The sequence below is a fragment of the Panthera pardus genome, unplaced genomic scaffold, assembly GCF_024362965.1.
Source record: "Panthera pardus isolate Hobbes unplaced genomic scaffold, ASM2436296v1 HiC_scaffold_10, whole genome shotgun sequence".
NCBI classification, from domain to species: Eukaryota; Metazoa; Chordata; class Mammalia; order Carnivora; family Felidae; genus Panthera; species Panthera pardus.
This window is the reverse complement of record NW_026526655.1, coordinates 18,706,877-18,724,501: the sequence shown is the minus strand read 5'-3', so window position 1 is coordinate 18,724,501 and position 17,625 is coordinate 18,706,877. Positions and strand designations below refer to the sequence as shown.

General features: G+C 56.7%; 2 protein-coding genes and 1 long non-coding RNA gene across 9 annotated transcripts in view; all 3 read right to left on the bottom strand.

Moving 5' to 3' along the window:
- Positions 1-2,832: 2,832 nt before the first annotated feature.
- Positions 2,833-6,099, bottom strand: CRYBA2 (crystallin beta A2). The gene is made up of 5 exons (XM_019445930.2): positions 5,995-6,099; positions 5,651-5,815; positions 4,729-4,870; positions 3,440-3,582; positions 2,833-3,035 (listed from the first exon to the last, which is right to left on the bottom strand). The coding sequence occupies exons 2-5, from the start codon at positions 5,809-5,811 to the stop codon at positions 2,888-2,890; spliced, it is 594 nt and encodes a 197-aa protein (XP_019301475.1). The 5' UTR covers positions 5,812-5,815; positions 5,995-6,099; the 3' UTR covers positions 2,833-2,887.
- A 4,624-nt stretch (positions 6,100-10,723) lies between these two features.
- On the bottom strand, positions 10,724-12,802 carry LOC109265045 (uncharacterized). The gene is made up of 2 exons (XR_002079003.2): positions 11,792-12,802; positions 10,724-10,993 (listed from the first exon to the last, which is right to left on the bottom strand). It is a non-coding gene; the product is annotated as an uncharacterized LOC109265045 (long non-coding RNA).
- A 3,045-nt stretch (positions 12,803-15,847) lies between these two features.
- CFAP65 (cilia and flagella associated protein 65) overlaps positions 15,848-17,625 on the bottom strand; it is a 35,540-nt gene continuing 33,762 nt past the window's right edge. For 6 of the 7 annotated variants that reach the window (XM_019445921.2, XM_019445926.2, XM_019445928.2 and 3 more), the window contains 3 exons: positions 16,968-17,456; positions 16,138-16,275; positions 15,848-16,032 (listed from right to left, as the gene is read on the bottom strand). In XM_019445921.2, coding sequence (XP_019301466.2) covers positions 15,900-16,032; positions 16,138-16,275; positions 16,968-17,456 — 760 coding nt within the window. In that variant the 3' untranslated portion in view covers positions 15,848-15,899. Of the gene's footprint in view, positions 16,033-16,137; positions 16,276-16,967; positions 17,457-17,625 lie in introns of those variants that run through there. The other variant, XR_002079002.2, reaches the window with a different exon arrangement.

Below are 17,625 nucleotides of genomic sequence, written 5' to 3'. Positions count from 1 at the left end.
GAAGAATCTGGGGGGAGCAAAGATAAGAGGTTAGGATCCTCCCTGGGGACCAAACCCAGGGCTTCACAGGAGGGGAGGGCCTAGGGGTGGGGTTGAGGTCCCAATCTCTTTCCTTCATGCCTTCATATTTCTTTCCTAGATAGAAAATGAGGGGCAGGAGGTCAGAGCTGAGAGAGTGGGGAGGCAGTGAGGTTCACCCACATAAAGCTCTCAGCAGAAGGCTGAGACAGAAGGGAGAGATGCTCAGAGTTGGGGGTCTATCCAGACATCCCAGCTCCAGACTGGTGAGGGATCAAGAGCTCAGGCTCTGTGCCTCCACCTCACTGAAGACTCAGGTGCTAGAGGGGTAGGTGAGCTCTGGAAAGAGTTTGAGAGGTGTCCCCCCCCCCCATCCCTGACCCTGCCCTTGGGTCTTGGCTGCACCTGAAAGGAGAAGACCTCCTTCATCCCCTTTGGCCTTGGCTGAGTGCAGCCAATGGATGAGTCCCAGGCAGCTTCTCCTGCATCCTCCTTCCAGCTGGCTGGGTGCCAGTCCCACAGGGTTCTGCTGACCATCAACCTGCCTAGAGTGGGAGGAGGTTGGAAAGGTGGAAACACTCAGTTCTAGCCTGGCCTCTGCATCCCATACTCCTTAGTTTCTAGTGTGGGAAGCGGAGTTGGACCCCTAGGTCCAGGAAAACCTAGAAGGTTCGTGTTGACAAAGCCTGAAGCAAGTATTAGCTCTCTCAACTCCCAGGTGGGGACACTAAGACCTAGAAATCAGAGTGTCCTATTCAAGTTCACGCTGGCAGTCCCTACAGCCATCTTGCTGACTCCTCCCAGAAGCCACAGACCCTCCTAGAAGGAGGGCAGCTTAGCTGATGGTGCATACTAGATCTCCCTTTGTCCACTGCCTACCATTGCAAAGCAGGAAGTGGAGAGGTAGACTGCTGGGCTCTGAAGCCAGTTGGTCTGAGTTCTGGGTTCAACTCCAATTCCCCCATTTCTTACTTGTATGGCTTTGGGGAAGTTAGTCCCTTCCACTGTAAAATGGGGATTACAGTACCTACCATACAGAATTACGAGGCTTATATAACCTGTGCTGAACACTCAGGCTCTATATACATTTAGCTATTGTTACCATTACCATCCCCCAAGGGGACATTTAGGACCAGGAAGGAACCCCAGGCTCTTCTGGGACCCAAAGAGGTTTGGGGCTCTGCTGAGGCTTTTAGCCACAGCTCAGGTCAGCCTTCCCTTAACAGCCTGGATTTGGGGTCAGGAGCCCTGTGTTCAAGTCCTGACTTTGTCACCATTTAAGTGGATGGCTTCATCAAACCTTCTCCCTCTCAGACAGCCCAGCTTCGTTGGTGAAATGGATGAAGTATGGAAGGTGTTAGGAGAATCAAATGTAACAGGGGCCATGGACTCTAGAACTCATCCAGGTATAAAGCAGAATTCATACCCTACCTAGAATTTTGTCCCATGCTCTCCCGACTTAACCCTAGGATCCATGGATGGTGGGATGGGGGGTAGTGCAAGGGAATGAGGGCCCTATGTTGACTGCCCCAGTGCTTTTCCATAACACCACAAGCATTTTCAGTGGGTTCTCCTTGAATCCTCACAACACTGTGAGATAGACAAGGCAGGGATCAGTAGCCCCAGTTTACAGGTGAGGGAGTAGAGGTTCACGGATGCTACATTATTGGGTCCCAGGTGTTCTGACTTCTGGTCCAGGGCTCTTTCTAAAGGAGCAGATGCCTGACTGCACAGCTGGGCCCTTGGGAATGGCTCAGGTCCAAATCTGACTGTTCTCCCTACCTTCTCTGGGCTTGGGCGATGATCTGGGCCACTTCTCCCCATTGATAGGTCCACTAGGGGCTTGAAAACACAAGCATCCCTGAATGACAGAGTGAGGGGAGTCCCCAGGGCCTTGAAGGCCCTGCTTATGAGACTAAGGGTATCATTAACTGGGCCAGTGAGGGAACTGGGTAGAAACTGCTTTGGTGCCAAGGGCTCTGCTACCACACTCAGCACCAACATGGCTATGGTTTTCTGCCACCGCTCCAGAAACCAGGCTTATTGTGGTCAGTGGCTGTGGGGTAGACTTTGCAGCTGACCAACCCTCTGAAGAGAGGGGAGAGAGAGGAAGAATGAAGAGGGTTCTTGGGAACAGCTGAGAGGAGGCGCATAAAAATGCTTTGTAAATGTTGGAGCTCAATGTCTCGAAGGGATTGTTATTCAGACAAAGGGTCTGGGGTTCCACCGAGAGAAAGTCTCCCCTTTCAAAGGCCCCAGGAAGCAGTGGAATTTCCCACTCATTTATCCTTTTACAGTGTTGCTTCTCTATCAGACAGAGATTCTATAAAGCTAGGAAAAGGGTGCAGGCTTTACTCAGTTGGATAGGGAGCCAGGCTAGAAGACAAACTCTGGGGGGTTAGAGAAGAATCCAACTGAGCTCCACATAGGGTTAAGTAGGTCCTGCCGTGCATGCTGGTGCCTGGCCCAGATGGGTGGAATTCAGCTATGAGCACTGTGATAGGACTGTGTGCACCCAAACCAGAGGATGGCAAAGGCATCATGTGTGTGCTATGGTACACCTGGACCAAGCTGATTGGCCTTTATCAGGGAGAGGTGTGGGACTGGTTGTCTTTAACAGGATGCCCAAGGTTCTTAACAGCCGTTTTCTCAGCCCTGTCGGGATCTAGCCACATACATTCTAAGCCAGTTTATGCTTCATAGTCAACAATCCCAAAGCCTGAGGGAAGAGTCAGGTTGACAGGGAAGGACCTTCAGAAGGATTAGGATGAAGATCACAACGCAAGACACCAAGAAAGAGGCAAGAGGGGCAGACAGGTTCAGGAACCTTTATTGAGGGTCCTCATGGGAGGTGTCAGGGCTGTGGAGCTTAGTGCTGGACTCTTCGAATGGACTGCAGCAGCCCAGTGTGGGCCTGTGTGCCAAATTCACTGTAGTTTCGGAACTCCCCACTGTGCCGGTCCCGCTCCAATACATACTGGTAGCCTCGATAGCCTGGGTACTGGTAGGCCACCCACCTAGGCCAGTGAGATCACAGGGGTGGTGAGCAGGCTCTGCCCCCACCCCCACCAATGTCCCCCATTAGCAGCCCTCCTTTCGCAGCCCCAGCCCCTAGCTCCAATGCCATTGCTTCAATTTTCCCTGCAATGATCTCTCTCCCCTATTCCCACTCTCCATTGCCTCTTCATCCATCTTTTTAAAAATCCCTTGCTCTATCCCCACATTGGCTCTCTGACTCTTATTCTCCTATTCTCTGCCCCCCCCCCCGTCTGTCTCCATCATCTCACTTCTCCCGGTCCCCCAGTACTCAGCATCTCTTTACTATGTCTCTTAGCACCCCATCACCTTTCCCAACCCCCCTCCCTGGTCTCCATTGCCTCCATTCTCTTCCCATCTTCCCTGTTCCAGTCCTGGGACTCACGCTCCAGAGCTGACTTTGAGAGAACCCACATCCTTGCTGGCCCAGCCCATGGAGGGCAGGGATGGGTAGTCATCACTGAGTTCAAACTTGCAGCCCTGGAAGTTATCTCCTTCAAACAGGGTCACACGGCTGTCACTGTGATTCTGAAGCACAGGAAGGTGGGAGTGGTCAGGTTAGGCCCTCCAAAGAGGTATTAATGGGTACATTCTCAGCCCTACTCTCCCCACCTTGCCACCCAACACAAGCTCTGCAGACACTTTGGCTCCACAAGCATTCCCAAAGATCACTCCATCAGGTCCATAGCAGGCTAGGAAGCTGGGAGGCTCAGAAGTCCCTCGCCTAGTCCCTTCTATGGCTTTGGGTTGAGATGGTGAGACTGAGGGTTTCCCAGAAACCCTTCCAGGTCAGGACTAGAGAGAATCTTGTAATCTGGACCTCTTTGCAGAAGGAAAATCAGGGAATCCTGAGAGAAATTTGGCCCATGAACCAAGGCAGTTTTCCTAAGGGCCTCATTGACTACTCAATCCCCTGTGCAGCACCTTGGGAACAGCCTCTCATAGGGTAAGGCCCAACTGAGGGGTGCCAGATGGCAGAATCATAACAGACAGGCCAGGCATCAGTGCTGGCTGAGTCTGGGCTTCCATAGTCCTAGGGCCTTCCCCTCCTGGAATATAGAAGCTAGGCTGAGTCAGCATTTGCTCTTTGCCCTCTACCTCTCAGCCCCAGGCCTCAACAGTAGGGTACCTAAGTCAGCACAAGTGAGAAGTGAGATCCTCCTGTCCAGTGATTCATTTGATTCATTGCCAACACTTCCCCCACATACATACACACAGAGATTGATCTCTTCTCAACAATGATCCCTGAATTGAGTTCTAGTCTCATCACGTTAACCCTTGTGTCCGAGGGCAAGTCACTTTGCCCTTCTGAGCCCCATTTCCATACGTGTATATGAGGCTAACAGCAGCCGTCCCAACCTTACAGGACTGTGTGATGGCAGAAGCACTCTTTAACAGGTGTGGACGACATGATGTGAGGAACATGGGTGCTCAAGACAGGCATGGGCTTGGTGCTGTCCGTGGTGCTGATTTTTGGGCACCTGACTGAGGTCCACTGTCCCAACTTTCAGGGACTCTTCTGGCTCTGGAAGTAATGCCACTACCACTCATCTAGGAACTGTGTTTACACATTCCCATACACTGGATGGACAGCCTTTATGAGGTGCCATCGTGGGGTCAGGGTCTGGAGTGAGGAGGTAGGAAGCAGAAGGGGAAGGGGAAGACTGTGCTTACTGCGCAGAGCACTGGCCGGAAGGAGAGCAGCTGGTCACTGTGGTGGCCGCCACTGCCACTCCAGGCACTCCAGCGAGGATAGTCACCCTTCTCCAGAATGAACTGCTGTCCCTGGAAGTCAGGGTACTCAAAGGCCACCCAACTGGGGAAAGACAAAGAAAGCTGGGAGGCATCTGCCCCAGGCTCACTCCTTCCTCTGTCCCCACCTTGATTACTGTGATCGAAAAGACTGAGAACCCCATCATTTTTCCCCAACCCCAAGTCCTTACCCTGACATACACAGCACATGGCAATATGGCCCCTCTAGAAAAACTAAAGACAGTATATAGCTGCTATCTGGGGTTTCAGGGATCCAGGCTTCCAGCTTAGCCTCCCCAGGATGAAAGGAATTTTCCAGGTCTGAAGATCACCTACCAACGGTTCCTACCTCGAGGATTTAGGTGCCTGCAAAGGTAGGTGTAGGAACCCCCCAACCTGCGGTGGCAATCTGTGATAACAACAACCTGCAATAATCAGAGGTCTCAGCTCTCCCAAGCGCCCCAGGCTCTCAGAGACCAGGATGGAGGGAGAGGAAGAGATTTAGCTTCTTTTATTACACCAAGTGCAGAACTATCTAGCTGCGCAGAGAAAAACTCTGGGGAGGAAATAACTACACTGGGAACCCCTTCAGGGTTCAGGCCCATCTCTCGGGGCTCCCACAAAGGGTTGCCTCTCGCCTTTATCCTTTTAGTTCACATGATTTGTCTTGTGGCACATGGGGGAGTTCTGGGAGGCCAAGGGGTTTCCCATGTTGGTCAGTCACAGGCAAGGCTAACAGTCTGGGGAACGGAGGGCTGAGAGCTGAGGTCCCAGGCTCGGAGCTTAGGCCAGGGGAGCCCGGCGGCCCCCAACCCAGCCCGGCCGCGCCTGTACCATCACTCACGCGCCATTTTCCACCTTGACGGAGCGCACCCTGCGCAGGCCTCCGCGCTCGGCGATGTTTGCGCAGTCGCTCAGCAGCCTGCAGCGGCGACCCTGGAAGTCCTCCTCGTCCCAGAGCGTGAGGCTGGCGGGCGGCGGGCCCGGCGCGGGGGCGCTGCTCATGCCGCTGAGGAGAGAAGGGTGGGACCAAAGGCTCAGCGTCCCTCAGCCCCCATCCGGGGCCCAGGCTCGCCCAACCCGGGTTGGGGGTGAAGAACGCGGGGCTGGACCAGGGCCGCTAGAGGCTCTCCCTCACCTCGCCCTCCCCCGCCCCGGAGAAACCCTGCCCCAGCACCGAGTATTCACCGGGTGGGTGAGCGCGGTACTGACGGAAAAATGGAGAGGCTGCGCGCGGGCCGGGCGTGCGGGGCTTTATACCCGGCCTCGCTTCCCCTCCCCGCATTCCCTCCCGCTGGGGTGGGGGGAGCTGAGTCAGCGGGCAGGCTGCGGTCAGTTCTGGTGTCCTCTGGGGAGCCGAGGCCTTTCCCAAAGCCACCAATCTGGCCCCAGCCCTCCGGGATTACAATAGAAAGTGCTGAGGCACACGTCCCGCGCCCGCCACAGCTGAGGCTGACTCCGCTTTTTCTTTATTGGGGGCCTGAGCCAGGCAAGGCGCACCCGAGCTCTGGGCAGAACGCGCCCTCCCTGGCCCGGACACTTAGGGATGGAGATACCAGGTCACCCTGGGGCCGCCCGGCTAAGACCGCCAATTCTTGACTGGAGGGCGCGGGGAGTTCTTCCCAACGTCTAAACTCCGCCTCTTCCTCAGGCCTAGGTCAAGGCCTCTCTTTGGGGCCACGCTGGGCAGGGAGGGTAGACGCGACTTTCCGCAAGAGACTTTCCTCACGCCCCTCAGTCCTCTTTTCCCCGGAGGATCGGCCCGTTGTGGCTCCTTTCCACCCAAGCTTGAGTTCCCAGAACCGGCTCTGCGGTCCCGGAGTTTTCACCCGCAGGACTCGCCGCGAGGCGGCGCTGAACTCAGGGAGAGTGAACCGCCCAAGGGAGGGCGCGGATTTACGAAGCGCTTAGAAATAATAGTAGCTAGGGAAGTGGCTCGCTGTGGTAGGTAGAAAGAATATTTCAACCTCAGCGCGACTCTCCCAATCGCCACACCGAGCTCCAGGATCTGAGAGCTCTGGTTGGGAGTGAAGGGCCAAGGCTCTTACCCTCATTCCCAGCGCCCTGTGTGTGGGGGAGAAGTGTGGGAGGGAGAGAAGGAGAAGGAAAGGCTTGACGACCCAAGGGAGGCTCCAGGGAGGACATTTCCTCACAATTGACCGCGGAATGTCCCAACCATCGTAGCTCTCAATGAGGCACAAAGACTTCTGGCAAAATTGTGAGTTTTCCTTAATGGAGGGGCTATTCCAGCAGAAGTGGAGGGGTGAGTGAGAAGGGAACTAATAATATTTTGTTGCTCCTATGAGCCAAGTGCTTTCTTTATAGACTCAACAACAGTGGAGAGCGGTAGGCTTGGATATACAGATGTGGGAACTGAGGGTCAGGGGTGCGCCGACCTTTGGCCAGATTCACAAAACCGGTGTCGAAGCAAGATTAGAATTTAAACCTTTTGACTCCAAAGCCAGTCCTCTTGCCACTCAGCCCCCTGTGACTAAAAGGACTCATAGGCCAGATGCAGCCACCTCCAGCTCCTGGCAGGCTAGCCATGCTGACCGTCCATCTTTTCCCCCAACTGCCAAAAGCTCACTTCCACCTCAGGGCCTTTCCATTTGCTGTTCCTGTTGCCTGGAGTGTCTTAGTCAAAGACTTTGACATGCTGGCTTCCTTATTACCTCCTGAGTGATGCTGTTCCTGGCATTTACTATTCATCATACCACCCTGTTTTCTTTTCTTCTTCTGTTTTTTAAAATGTTTTATTTAATTTTCAGAGAAAGACAGAGCAGGAATGGGAGAGGGGCAGAGAGAAAGGGAGATACAGAATCTGAAGCAGGCTTCAGGCTCTGAGCTGTCAGCACAGAGCCTGATGCGGGGCTCAAACCCACAAACCCGTGAGATCATGACCTGAGCTGACGTCTGAAGCCCTAGGCTTAACCGACAGAGTAATCCAAGCACCCCTCACCCTATTTTCTTTACAGTGTTTGTCACTCTAAAGTTGTCTTCCTCTTTTGTTTATGTGTGTTTATGGCTGTACCGAGTGTCTCCCTTGCTAGAGTGTAAGCTCTGTTTAAGGAGGCAGGGGCTGTGTCAGTCCTGTTGTTATCCTCAAACCCAGCATGGTGCTGGACACATAGTAGGTGCTCAATAAAACATGAGTGAGTGAGGCAACAAAGTGGTCAGGCTGGGCCAAATGTCTGGGGGGAGGGGAAGAGGAGTAGAGGAAATTACCCAGTGAGAGAGCTAGGGTAATGGTTTGCGCACTCTACCAACTCCCCCCCCCCCCACGCACACATACACAAATTCTGGAATGCTGAGAACAAGCTCTGGGAGCCACTGGAGCCTCCCTTGGGTCTCTCTTTTCATTGGTAAGGAATAGCTGTTGAGGATCATAAGGTGCGTGAAGGTGAATGCGAAGAATAAAGTGCCCTAAAACTGAGAAGTAAAGCACAGTTAGTAATATTTGAGTCACAGCAAGGACGACCATATGGGGTTGACTGGAGACGGGGTCAGAACCATGCCAATTCCCTGATTCCCTACCCTTGGTGGGCGGTGGTTGGAGAAACACAAATAGGGTATACTTTCCCCAAATCCATAAAGAAGTACAAACTATCGAGGGAGGCAAGAGCCAGTCCTGGATTCTTCGTGTCCTGGCCCTTGGACTTTGCCTGGACATGGTGGGAGGTGAGAACCTGAATCTCTCCTTCCCTCCCTTTTCCTCCCTCTTCCTCCATCTCTATCAGAAATTCTGGATTCGGCCACCAGGAGGCGCGGGCGGGACGCGCCGGAGGAAGCTGGCGAAGAGGGGTGAGGTGGATGAGGGAGTTGGTCGGGGGCTGAGGTCGGAAGGGCGGTGCGCGCGGGTGGCGAGTGCGTCAGGCTGTGCGTCTGCGTTGTTCCGTGACGCTGGCGCTGGGTGTCAGCTTCGAAGGTGCGCTGGTGTCTCTTAGATGGACAGTGTGTTTGCGGGAGCTGGGGCGGGGGTCCTGGGCGCGGCCCTGAGATTGGGGCTCCACCTAGGTGGGCAGTTTCCAGTTTCTCAGCTGGCCAGACAACCACATTCTACAGGAGGGGCGCGCGCGCGCGGGGTGTGTGTTCACAGGCCAGGGAAGTAGTGCGGAGGAATAACAGCTGAGATCCAAATTAGAATTAGGAATCAGGCTGGGATTTGGGGGTGGAGACCCTTTGGGTGGAAAAGGACACCGCCCCTTTTCTAGTCCTAAATTCGGCTTTTGGCTCTGCTCTAAGAAGCTGTGAGGCACTAGCCAGCCTCTTCCCTCCTGCATACCTCAGTTTCCTCATCAGGAAAATGGTGTGTAGGGCCCATTCATTGCTCCCCCTAGTTGTAGATGTCTGTGCCCGGCTCTCTCAGAAATAGGCACACCCACCAAGACCACCGATAGGCAGTTGCCTAGTCCTCTCTCAGGGTCCCCACATCCCCCAGACCCCTCCCTGGCTCTGGGCCTCAAAGTCATGGAGAAAGGGAAGAATGACCTACTGAGGGGAAGGGGCTGTCAGGTGGCCCTGCCTCGTGTGCTGGAATGGGACTCTGGGATCCCTGTCCCTTTTCTGTGCTATGGACCCCTGTCCCAGCCTCCTTTCTCCTTTCTCTGGTCCAGCTCCAGCCCCCCAGCTTCCCCCCACCCCGTCCCAATCCCCTCCTAGCCCCCTCTCACCCCCCAGCAGCTGGTCCTGTTTGTTTTCCCAGCTCAGTTGCGCTCAGAGCTTCCTGAAGGATGGATGCACAGGTGGCTTTGTTTGCCAGCTCAGCACCCTCACCCCTACCTCCTCTGCATCCACAGCCTCAGCCTTTGGGCATGGAGGGGGAAGTTAGACAAAAAGAAAATGGTGTCCCCAGATCTACACTGCCAGGAGACCTCAAGATCTCATAGGGATCTCATCAGCCTCAAAGAACTCCTACCCACACCCTATCCAGCCCTGCCTCTCTTATGAGGACTTTCAGTCCCATAGAGAAATCTTCAGTCACCTTCCTCACGATTCTTCAAAATCTCACAAGGCACCTGAAGATCCCAAAGAGAAACCAGCAGACTCAGTCCTGTGTTCTAAGGACCTGTGAGGCCCTCAGACCCCAGTCAGATACCCATACCATAGGGGACGTGCATGCAGATCTGACAAAGAAACAACCTGATCCTGGGCTCCCACCCAGGTCTCTATTCTCTCCATGTAAAGGCCCTGAGAATCCCCAGGGACATCTCCCTCACCCATCCCTGAACAGCCTGACTTCTCCGTATGGCCGGGCAGCTTAGAGCAAGCACCCAGTGGCCAATGTCCTCTCCTCAAGTTGGCCTGCTCCCGAACCTCATTTCACTGGGAAATCAGTCAGGGCTTTGGTGACTGAAGATGCAAATTCTGTGACTGGGGGGCCCTCCCTCCCCTGGTCCCACCACCAGCCTCTTCTTTGCAGCCCCACTCCCCCACCCTCTGCCTCGCCTCCCCCTCCCCCTCTCCCCCCTTCTAGAGCCTGGAACTGGCAGAAGGGCACTTTCCCTGGGGCTGTGAGATCTGGTCTCCTGGGAGACAGAGATAACTGAGTGAGAGATCAGTTCAACTCAGGCAGGGTCCAACAGCCGGCCCCAAAAGAGTGGGGGGGGGGTCCTGTCGGGGCGGGAGCCCCACCCACATACTCATTGTCTTACCCTGCTAGAAACAGAGCCCCTCTTCTCTGCCCCTCAGTAGGGTGAAGAGCTGGCTACCATCCGGGGAATTGGGAGGCCCCGCCCACTACCACCCACTCACCAGACGCAAAGCGATGGGGCTCACACGGGGAGGCAGGGAGAGGGCACGCGCATACATGCATTCACACAGTTGCAGGCACGCAGACAGATCCGGCAGGCATCACATGTGAACACTCTCCTAGGATTCAGTAGACCCCTCCAAATCACACTCATTTATGGGCACACACTTGTTCACTCACTTATTCCTCAAACGTTTAATACAATGTGCTGTGTGCCACTCTGTGCTGGGTGTTGGAGTACAAGTACGCCCTTCGCTTACACATGCACGTATCCCATTCCACGGCCACGGAGAGGAGGAGAGAAGGTGTCTCAGTCACCCGCCCCTGATCATACAGACACTGAAGGGTTAAGAGTGCTCTGGAGTCTTGCTCTAAAGCCTGGGTTCAAATCCAAGCTCCCCTGCGTATAAGCTGCACTCTACTTCTCAGTTTTTCCCTCTGTAAAATGGGGACAATAGTCTTAAAAAATGTGGTGAAGATTTAGGTGCATGTAAAGCACAGAACTGGCGTGCCATATGCACCCAATAAATGTTAGCAGCTCTGTCATTGTGGTTGTGGTTATAACTGGCTTTGCGGCATGGTTTCCCCCGCCCCCCACACCCCCACACCCGCAGGCTGGGCTGGGCTGGAGGGAGGAGTCAGGGCAGCAGGCAGAGCTCTGGGATCTGCATCCCCTTTTCCACATTGGCCTTGTGGAAGCCAGCCTAGTACTCAGGAGGGAGAGCCTTCCTGCCTCACCCCATTCAAGTTGCTCTGCCCTTGATCTCAGTTTAGGAGATCATGAGTGGGGAGGGTCCAAGGGGGTGTATCTTAATGTCCTTTGTTCTTGTTCAGGCCTCTGCTCTTCTGGAAAGAACACTTGAGAGTGGAACTGGGGACCTGACTTCGGGTCTGAGGCTTTTCTGGCTCTATAGGTGCCCTTGGGCAGGTCATTCCCTCTCTTGAGGCCCCAGTTTTGTACTAACTGCTGACCCTGGAAGGGCCCTCCCAACCCTGACTGCTGTGATCCTGTGATGCCTCAGGAAGGCTCTCTCCCTGCCCCACCCGGCCTCTGCACACCACCCCCCACACTTAGCCAGAGTGAGGGGGCGAGTTGCCAAGGTCGCCATGGGGACTAATCTCTAAGAAGGTCAGTGAGGCTCTGGTTCTGCCTTGGCCGGATGGGGATTAGCACCTGGGTATGAGGCCCCCTCCCCCCCCACTGGTGCCTCCACTCCCAGGTCCCCTGACTCTCACATAGACCCTGGGTACCCTCTGCGTCCAGAGGTTCCAAGGCTGAGTCACAACCAGCAGGTGGGCAGGGGGCCGGTCAGCTGCCACAGCTGTTTCTCCAGCTGTGGCCAAGACAGAAAAGGGCAGAGACGGAGTCAGACCCAAGCCCCTTGCTGCTCAGTGCCCAGTAGGGCCAGAGCCTTGCCCCTCTTCATCTTTTGCCCTTTAATGGGGAAAGCTGGGTTTCTCAAGAGAGGGGTATCAGCCCCACCCCCAGCCCTGGCTATAGAAGCCACTTGTCTCTCCCCTCTTGGGGGTAATTTCCCGCAATGTGGGGTTGGAAGCTGTTTTCACATGGTGGACCCCTACCTCCACAGACACTGTGCCTTCCACCTCTCGATACCCTGACCTTTGACCTGGCACCTTGGAATCTCTCCATCTCTCTGAATTGTGCATCTCTTGTTACGTCACGTTGCCTCTGTGTCTCTGCCTCCGTCCATTTTCTCTGGTTTCTCTCCGGTTGTCTCTGCCCTCTCTCTAGCTCTGGCTTTCACAGGGGGATGATGGGAGGGCTGCAGCTCCCCCCCTCCCCGTCCTGAAATCTTCCCTGTGTCTCCCATCCTTTTGGGCTGCACCCTCTGTCTATCCTTCTGTCCTGCTTGTGTTTTCTGCTCTCCTCCTCCCTTCCACATTTCTCCTGCACGCTTTTCCCATCCCACCGCCACCCGCACTCCCACTGCTCAGTCCCTCTTTCCGCTTCCTCCACTACCTGTCCCCTCCCCCGCCTGGGGTGCTGACAGGGATGACAGGAAGCAGGCTCTGGCTAGGAACAGGAAGGGGGAGGGGTAAGGGGGCCCCTCGAACGCCAGCTGCTGAGCACCCCCCCTCCCAAGCCCCGCACCTGCAGGCCAGCCTGGCGCCTGGAGTCTCCGCCCCTGGCCAGGCAGGGAGGAGGGACCTGGACGAGAGGCCCGTTCCCTGGCCCTGGTCTGGAAATGCGGGTCTTGGGGACTGGGAGTGGAGTTCTGGGGGAAATTAGGCCCTGGGGGGGGAAAGGCAGTGGCTCTCAGTCACAATGGCCTCTGGTGGCCTGCCCGCTGCTGGCCTAATTCTTCCCACCCCACCCCCCCTTAACTGTGGGGCAGTCATTTCAGGGGGAGAGCTCTTCATTGTGCAGCCCCAAGATTTGGAATCCCAGCCAAAGGTGGGGAGTTTTCACCCCTTCCATGATTAAGGAGGGGAAGAGGAAGCCCTCAACGACACAGGGAAGATGTGCCAGTGCCGGGTCAGGCCCCTAACAGGCAAATCATTCAGTGCCAGGCAAGGAGCAGAGGGCTGGGCCCAGGACAGAAGCCTGGTCGGGGGGCCAGGATGGGGACTGCACATATCCCAGCATGGGGACCCATGGATGCCCCCTCCCTGGGGCTGCTGCAGTCCACCCCCTCCCAGAACTGCCTGGAATCTGTCAGAGCCATCTCATCCCCTCCCCCTCCCCCTCCCTTTCTCTGTGCAGAGGACTCAGCAGATCCCGAGGCCCTGCGGGTAGTTGGGTGGGGGTGACGGGGGGGGGGGGGGGGGAACAAGTGGAGGGGACAAGCCAGCACCTCCAGAAGCATCCAAAATGGAGCTGGAAGGGACCAGTGACTCCTCACTCTCCTCTTTCACTGGGGGCTACCTCTGTCTGGGAGTACAGTTCCTACCCCATGATGCTTCCTCACCCTAAGGGGAAACTGTAGCTCCTTACTGCTATCCAAGGAGGCTTCCCTCCACCTACGACCCTCTCTCTGGGGCTAGACCAGCATCACCATCAATTTTGAGAGAGGAGGAAAGACGGACACCTGGAGTGAAAGGACAGAGACTCAGCTAAGGGCTCACACTGACCTCAGGCTGTGTGTGGAACCCTCAGTTCTAGACTCTCCGGGGCAGGAGGCCAGGGGTCTAAGGCAATCTCCACCCCCCTCCCTCATGTCAGATCTTAACACTTTGACTCCCTGCAGAAGAGGGGCCGGCTGTCTCAGGTTTGGTTGTGGCTAATGACCCGTGGACTCCCACCTAAGATGAGGGACACTGAGACCCACCCTCACCCCCAGCTGCATATAACAGGAAGACTTGGGATTATGAAGTTTAAGAAAGGTGGTTGGCTGTGGTGCCTGGGGTCCCCCCCTGGCAAGGGCTACCAGGCCCCATTTGTCCTTTTCCATCTGTCTGTCTGTCTGTCTCAGACATGGGAAGACTGAAAGAAGGGCCAGGGAGATGGCAGGGGGCGAACCCTCAGGATGTCAGCACCAAACAGATGTGAAGGAGCAGACTTGATCTTCATCTGGTTCTAGCTCCCCCACCCTGATTTTCCACACCTCCTCACAGCTAACGATCGAATCCCTCTAAGGCCTCCAACTTCCCAGGTAAGTGGCTCAGCATTATTGCTAGAAGCCCCGAAACCAGGATCTGGGGACTGGTGAGGCCCTTGCCCAAGGCCAGACCAACCCCTCTGAACATACAGGAAAACCGAGGAAAGGCTGGGAAATGACTTGCCCAAGGCCAGAGAGGTCGCTGGGACAGAGAGGGACTAGAAGCTGGGTTTCCACCTCCAGAAGGGCTCCTGTTTCGGCCACAGCCCCCTATGCCACCCGGTGGAGCCAGCTCAGCCGGCCCATATTACCCGGAATCGAGCCGGGCAGCCCCGGAGTTGCGGGCAGGATAAGGCAGGGCGGGCGGGGCCGGATGGGAGCCGGATCTTCCCCGGGAGCGGCTCGCAGCCTCTCCGACCCGTATGGCGGCAGCGGCGGCGGCGACGGCAGGTGCCTGCGTGGCGGTCGGGCCCGGCCCCGGGGCAGGTGCTGAGAGGCCACCCCTGCCTCACGCGAGCCGAACGAACAAAACGCTCAGGTCCGGTTTGTGCGAGGGGCTCGTCGCGGGGCGGGAGCGGAAGGCCCGGGGCCTGGCTGTGGCCCTTGGTGATCTCCTGTCCTGGTCTTCCGAGAGCACAGTGCCACACAGCGCTCCGCTAGCCGCCGCCCTCACCTGCGCGCATCTGCGGCTGACACGTCGCCCGCCGGGGCGGCCACCGCAGGTGTGCACCTGGTCCGCCCCTCCCTTCCTGGCCACCCTTCACCTGGCCGGGCCGTGCTTGGCTTGGTCCCCAGCCCACTCCCCCGAGCTTGTGCGGGATTCTGGGCTCAGCGCGCCCTTATACGGCCTGCTCAGTCCCCGCCCCTAGTCACACACACACACACACACACACACACACACACCTGTCCGGGCGCCCGTTTGCTCCAAGCAAATATTGACTCAGAGGAGGCGGAGCGCCCCCACCCCCTCCCCACCCCTGCCAGGGCTCTGGGGCCTGAGCTCTTTGGAGGCCTTGGCCGCGGGGGTGGAGGGGGGGTGTCGGGGACTTGGGCGCCTCTGGAACAACACCAGATGTCACTTTTCCACCCACCTGCCTCTGGGGGGGTGGGAGGAGCAGAGGATAGAGGCTGCCGGGAGGAGGTTAGGGGGAGTGGGAGGGGAGGTGGGTATCCTGGGGGACGAGGACACTCCCTAGGCTGGTGATTCAGATTCACGATGGGAATCGCTTAGTAGGGTCTGTGGCCCGCTAGCTGTGACCTCCACCCGCGTCCCAGCGTCTAGCTCAGCCCTCCGCGACGTGCCTTGGTTTCCTTTCTTTCTCAGCTCTTAGCAGAGCCCCAGGAGCCCGGCAGATGCTGATAAAGGGCTGGCGATGGAAGGACCCAGCCTCGGAGCAGGCGCAACAGGGAAAGGGGAGGGGTGGTCACCTCGCCGCGCGGCCACCTGCTGCTCGGACTAGGCCGGGCGCTCAGTTCCTGTCCACCAAGCAAAGGCCAGCTAGGCCCCGCTCGAAGCGCCCTCCACTGGCCAAACCAGGTCCAGCGCCCGGCAGAGAGCGGCGGGAACTCTCGCCCAGCTGCGCTGTGGAGCGGAGAGGCGCAACTTTCCAGCATCCAAATCTGCAATGAGTCGCTGCAGTCCACCTCAGCCACTCCAACCATCTGTCCCTCCCAGAACGCGTGCGAGAATTCCTCCTAGGTCGGGGAAATAAAGTCAAGGCAGATACGGGGGGAAAAAAAAAAGGCTATATGCTTTACTGGCGGGGCGGTGGAGATGGGGGTCCTTAAAGCAGCAAGTCCGTGGGGCGAGGCGCTGACATCTGCAGAGTGTTGGTAGGGGGCGGCGCCACCGGGCGGGGCACCTCTGCTTGATGCAGCCCGAGGGGCGGCTCTGCCAGCAAGTCTGGAGTCACAATCCTGGAAGGCAGAGAGCCCCAGTAAGGCGTTGGAGAGAGGCTTCGGGCCCGAGCCTGCCCGCCCCTGCCGTCCCTCGCGCCCTTCGGGCGCAGTCGGCGCCCCCACCTGGAAACGCTGAACGGGGGCAGGGCGATGACGCGTGGCCGGGAGGTGAGCACCACCTCCCCGCGGCTCGCTTCCACCAGGATGTTCTGGATCATGTTCTCCAGCAGCGCCTCCTGCAGGTTGGCGAACGCCGGGAGACTGCGAGTGGCGGGGACATGGGTGTCAGCACCGCCTTCTACAGCGCTCGCGTTCTCCGCTTCCTCTGTGCTGTATACTGTGTGCCCTGTGCTCTACGTGGATTCTCATTTAACTTCCTGCCCTTCCAACACTATAAGGCATCCTTGTCCCAATTTTACAGACCCCCAAATTGGGGCTTAAAAGGGACCAAGTTGCCAAACGTTACACTGGCTGGTGCCAGTGGTGAAATCCGAACCCAGGCAACTGTAGGCCCCATCTCATCTCAGGGCCAGGCTTGGGAAAAGGCACCCAGCGGTGGGAGGGTCCCGAAGGGACCAGGTGGGGCCTAAGGAATCCCAACAAAGACAGAAAGCTGCCCCCAGAGCAGCCCCAGGGGAAGGACCTACCAGAAGAGGTGGTGCTTCTCTCTGGCCTCTAGAAACCCATTTAAGAGACTTCAGAGACTAGAACTACCCCCTGGAGATGATGTGCTAGTGAATGTTAATAGCCAGGTCTTGGAGGGAAAAAGTAAATCTCAGATCGCCATTCTGTAAATACCCCCTGAAGGCCTTCAGCTCAGAGAGATGGGAGTGCACGCTGAGCTGGGAAGAGCCTTGCACGCAGATAGAGGCTGGCCCCAGCACACCATTGCCTCCCAGGATCCTTTTGTGCACAGCTGCCCTCCAAACCCTCGCCTGGCTCTGGTTCCTCACCGGCTGATCGCCTCCTTCTCATCCTGCTCTTGCTCCTCCTTCACTATGACCTTCAGCTGCTGCTGCCACCGCCATTTCAGGGATTCCTGGGACATGCGCTGCCGTGTGGGCTCAATCGCCATCCAGGGCAACTTCTCTTCCTTCTCTAGCTCCTCTGCCTCCAGCTCCTTCTTGCCTGTCTCCTTCACCTCTTCCAGCTCCTCTTGTTCCTCTTCTTCCTCCTCCAGCTCTTCCTCCTCCTCTTCGCTCTTCTCCCCCTCTTCTTCCATTTCTTTCTTCCCCAGGCTCAGTTCGTCCTCCTCCTGCTCCTTGCCTTTGTCTTCCTCCCAGCTGCTGGAGGATGGACACAGGACTGGCGCTAAGTGTAGGCTGTTGTTCTGGGCCATGAACTTGGCTGACTGCTCACTCCAGAACTGGCAGAAGTAAGGTATCTTCTCCACCAGGTTTTGGTCCACGGCCTCATGGAAGATCTTGTCTTCTAGCAGACCCCTGCATGGCAGGGAGGAAGAGAAGGTCCTTGCTGAGAGGCCTTGCAGCCCCCTGTGGGTCTCTGACTTCCGTGTTCCCCAAGGGGCAGTGCCTGCCTACTATGTCTACAAATGGGTGCTAAGCAGGGAAGGAGACCTCTTAGTTGCCCCCTCTATCCCTTCTTTGGAGG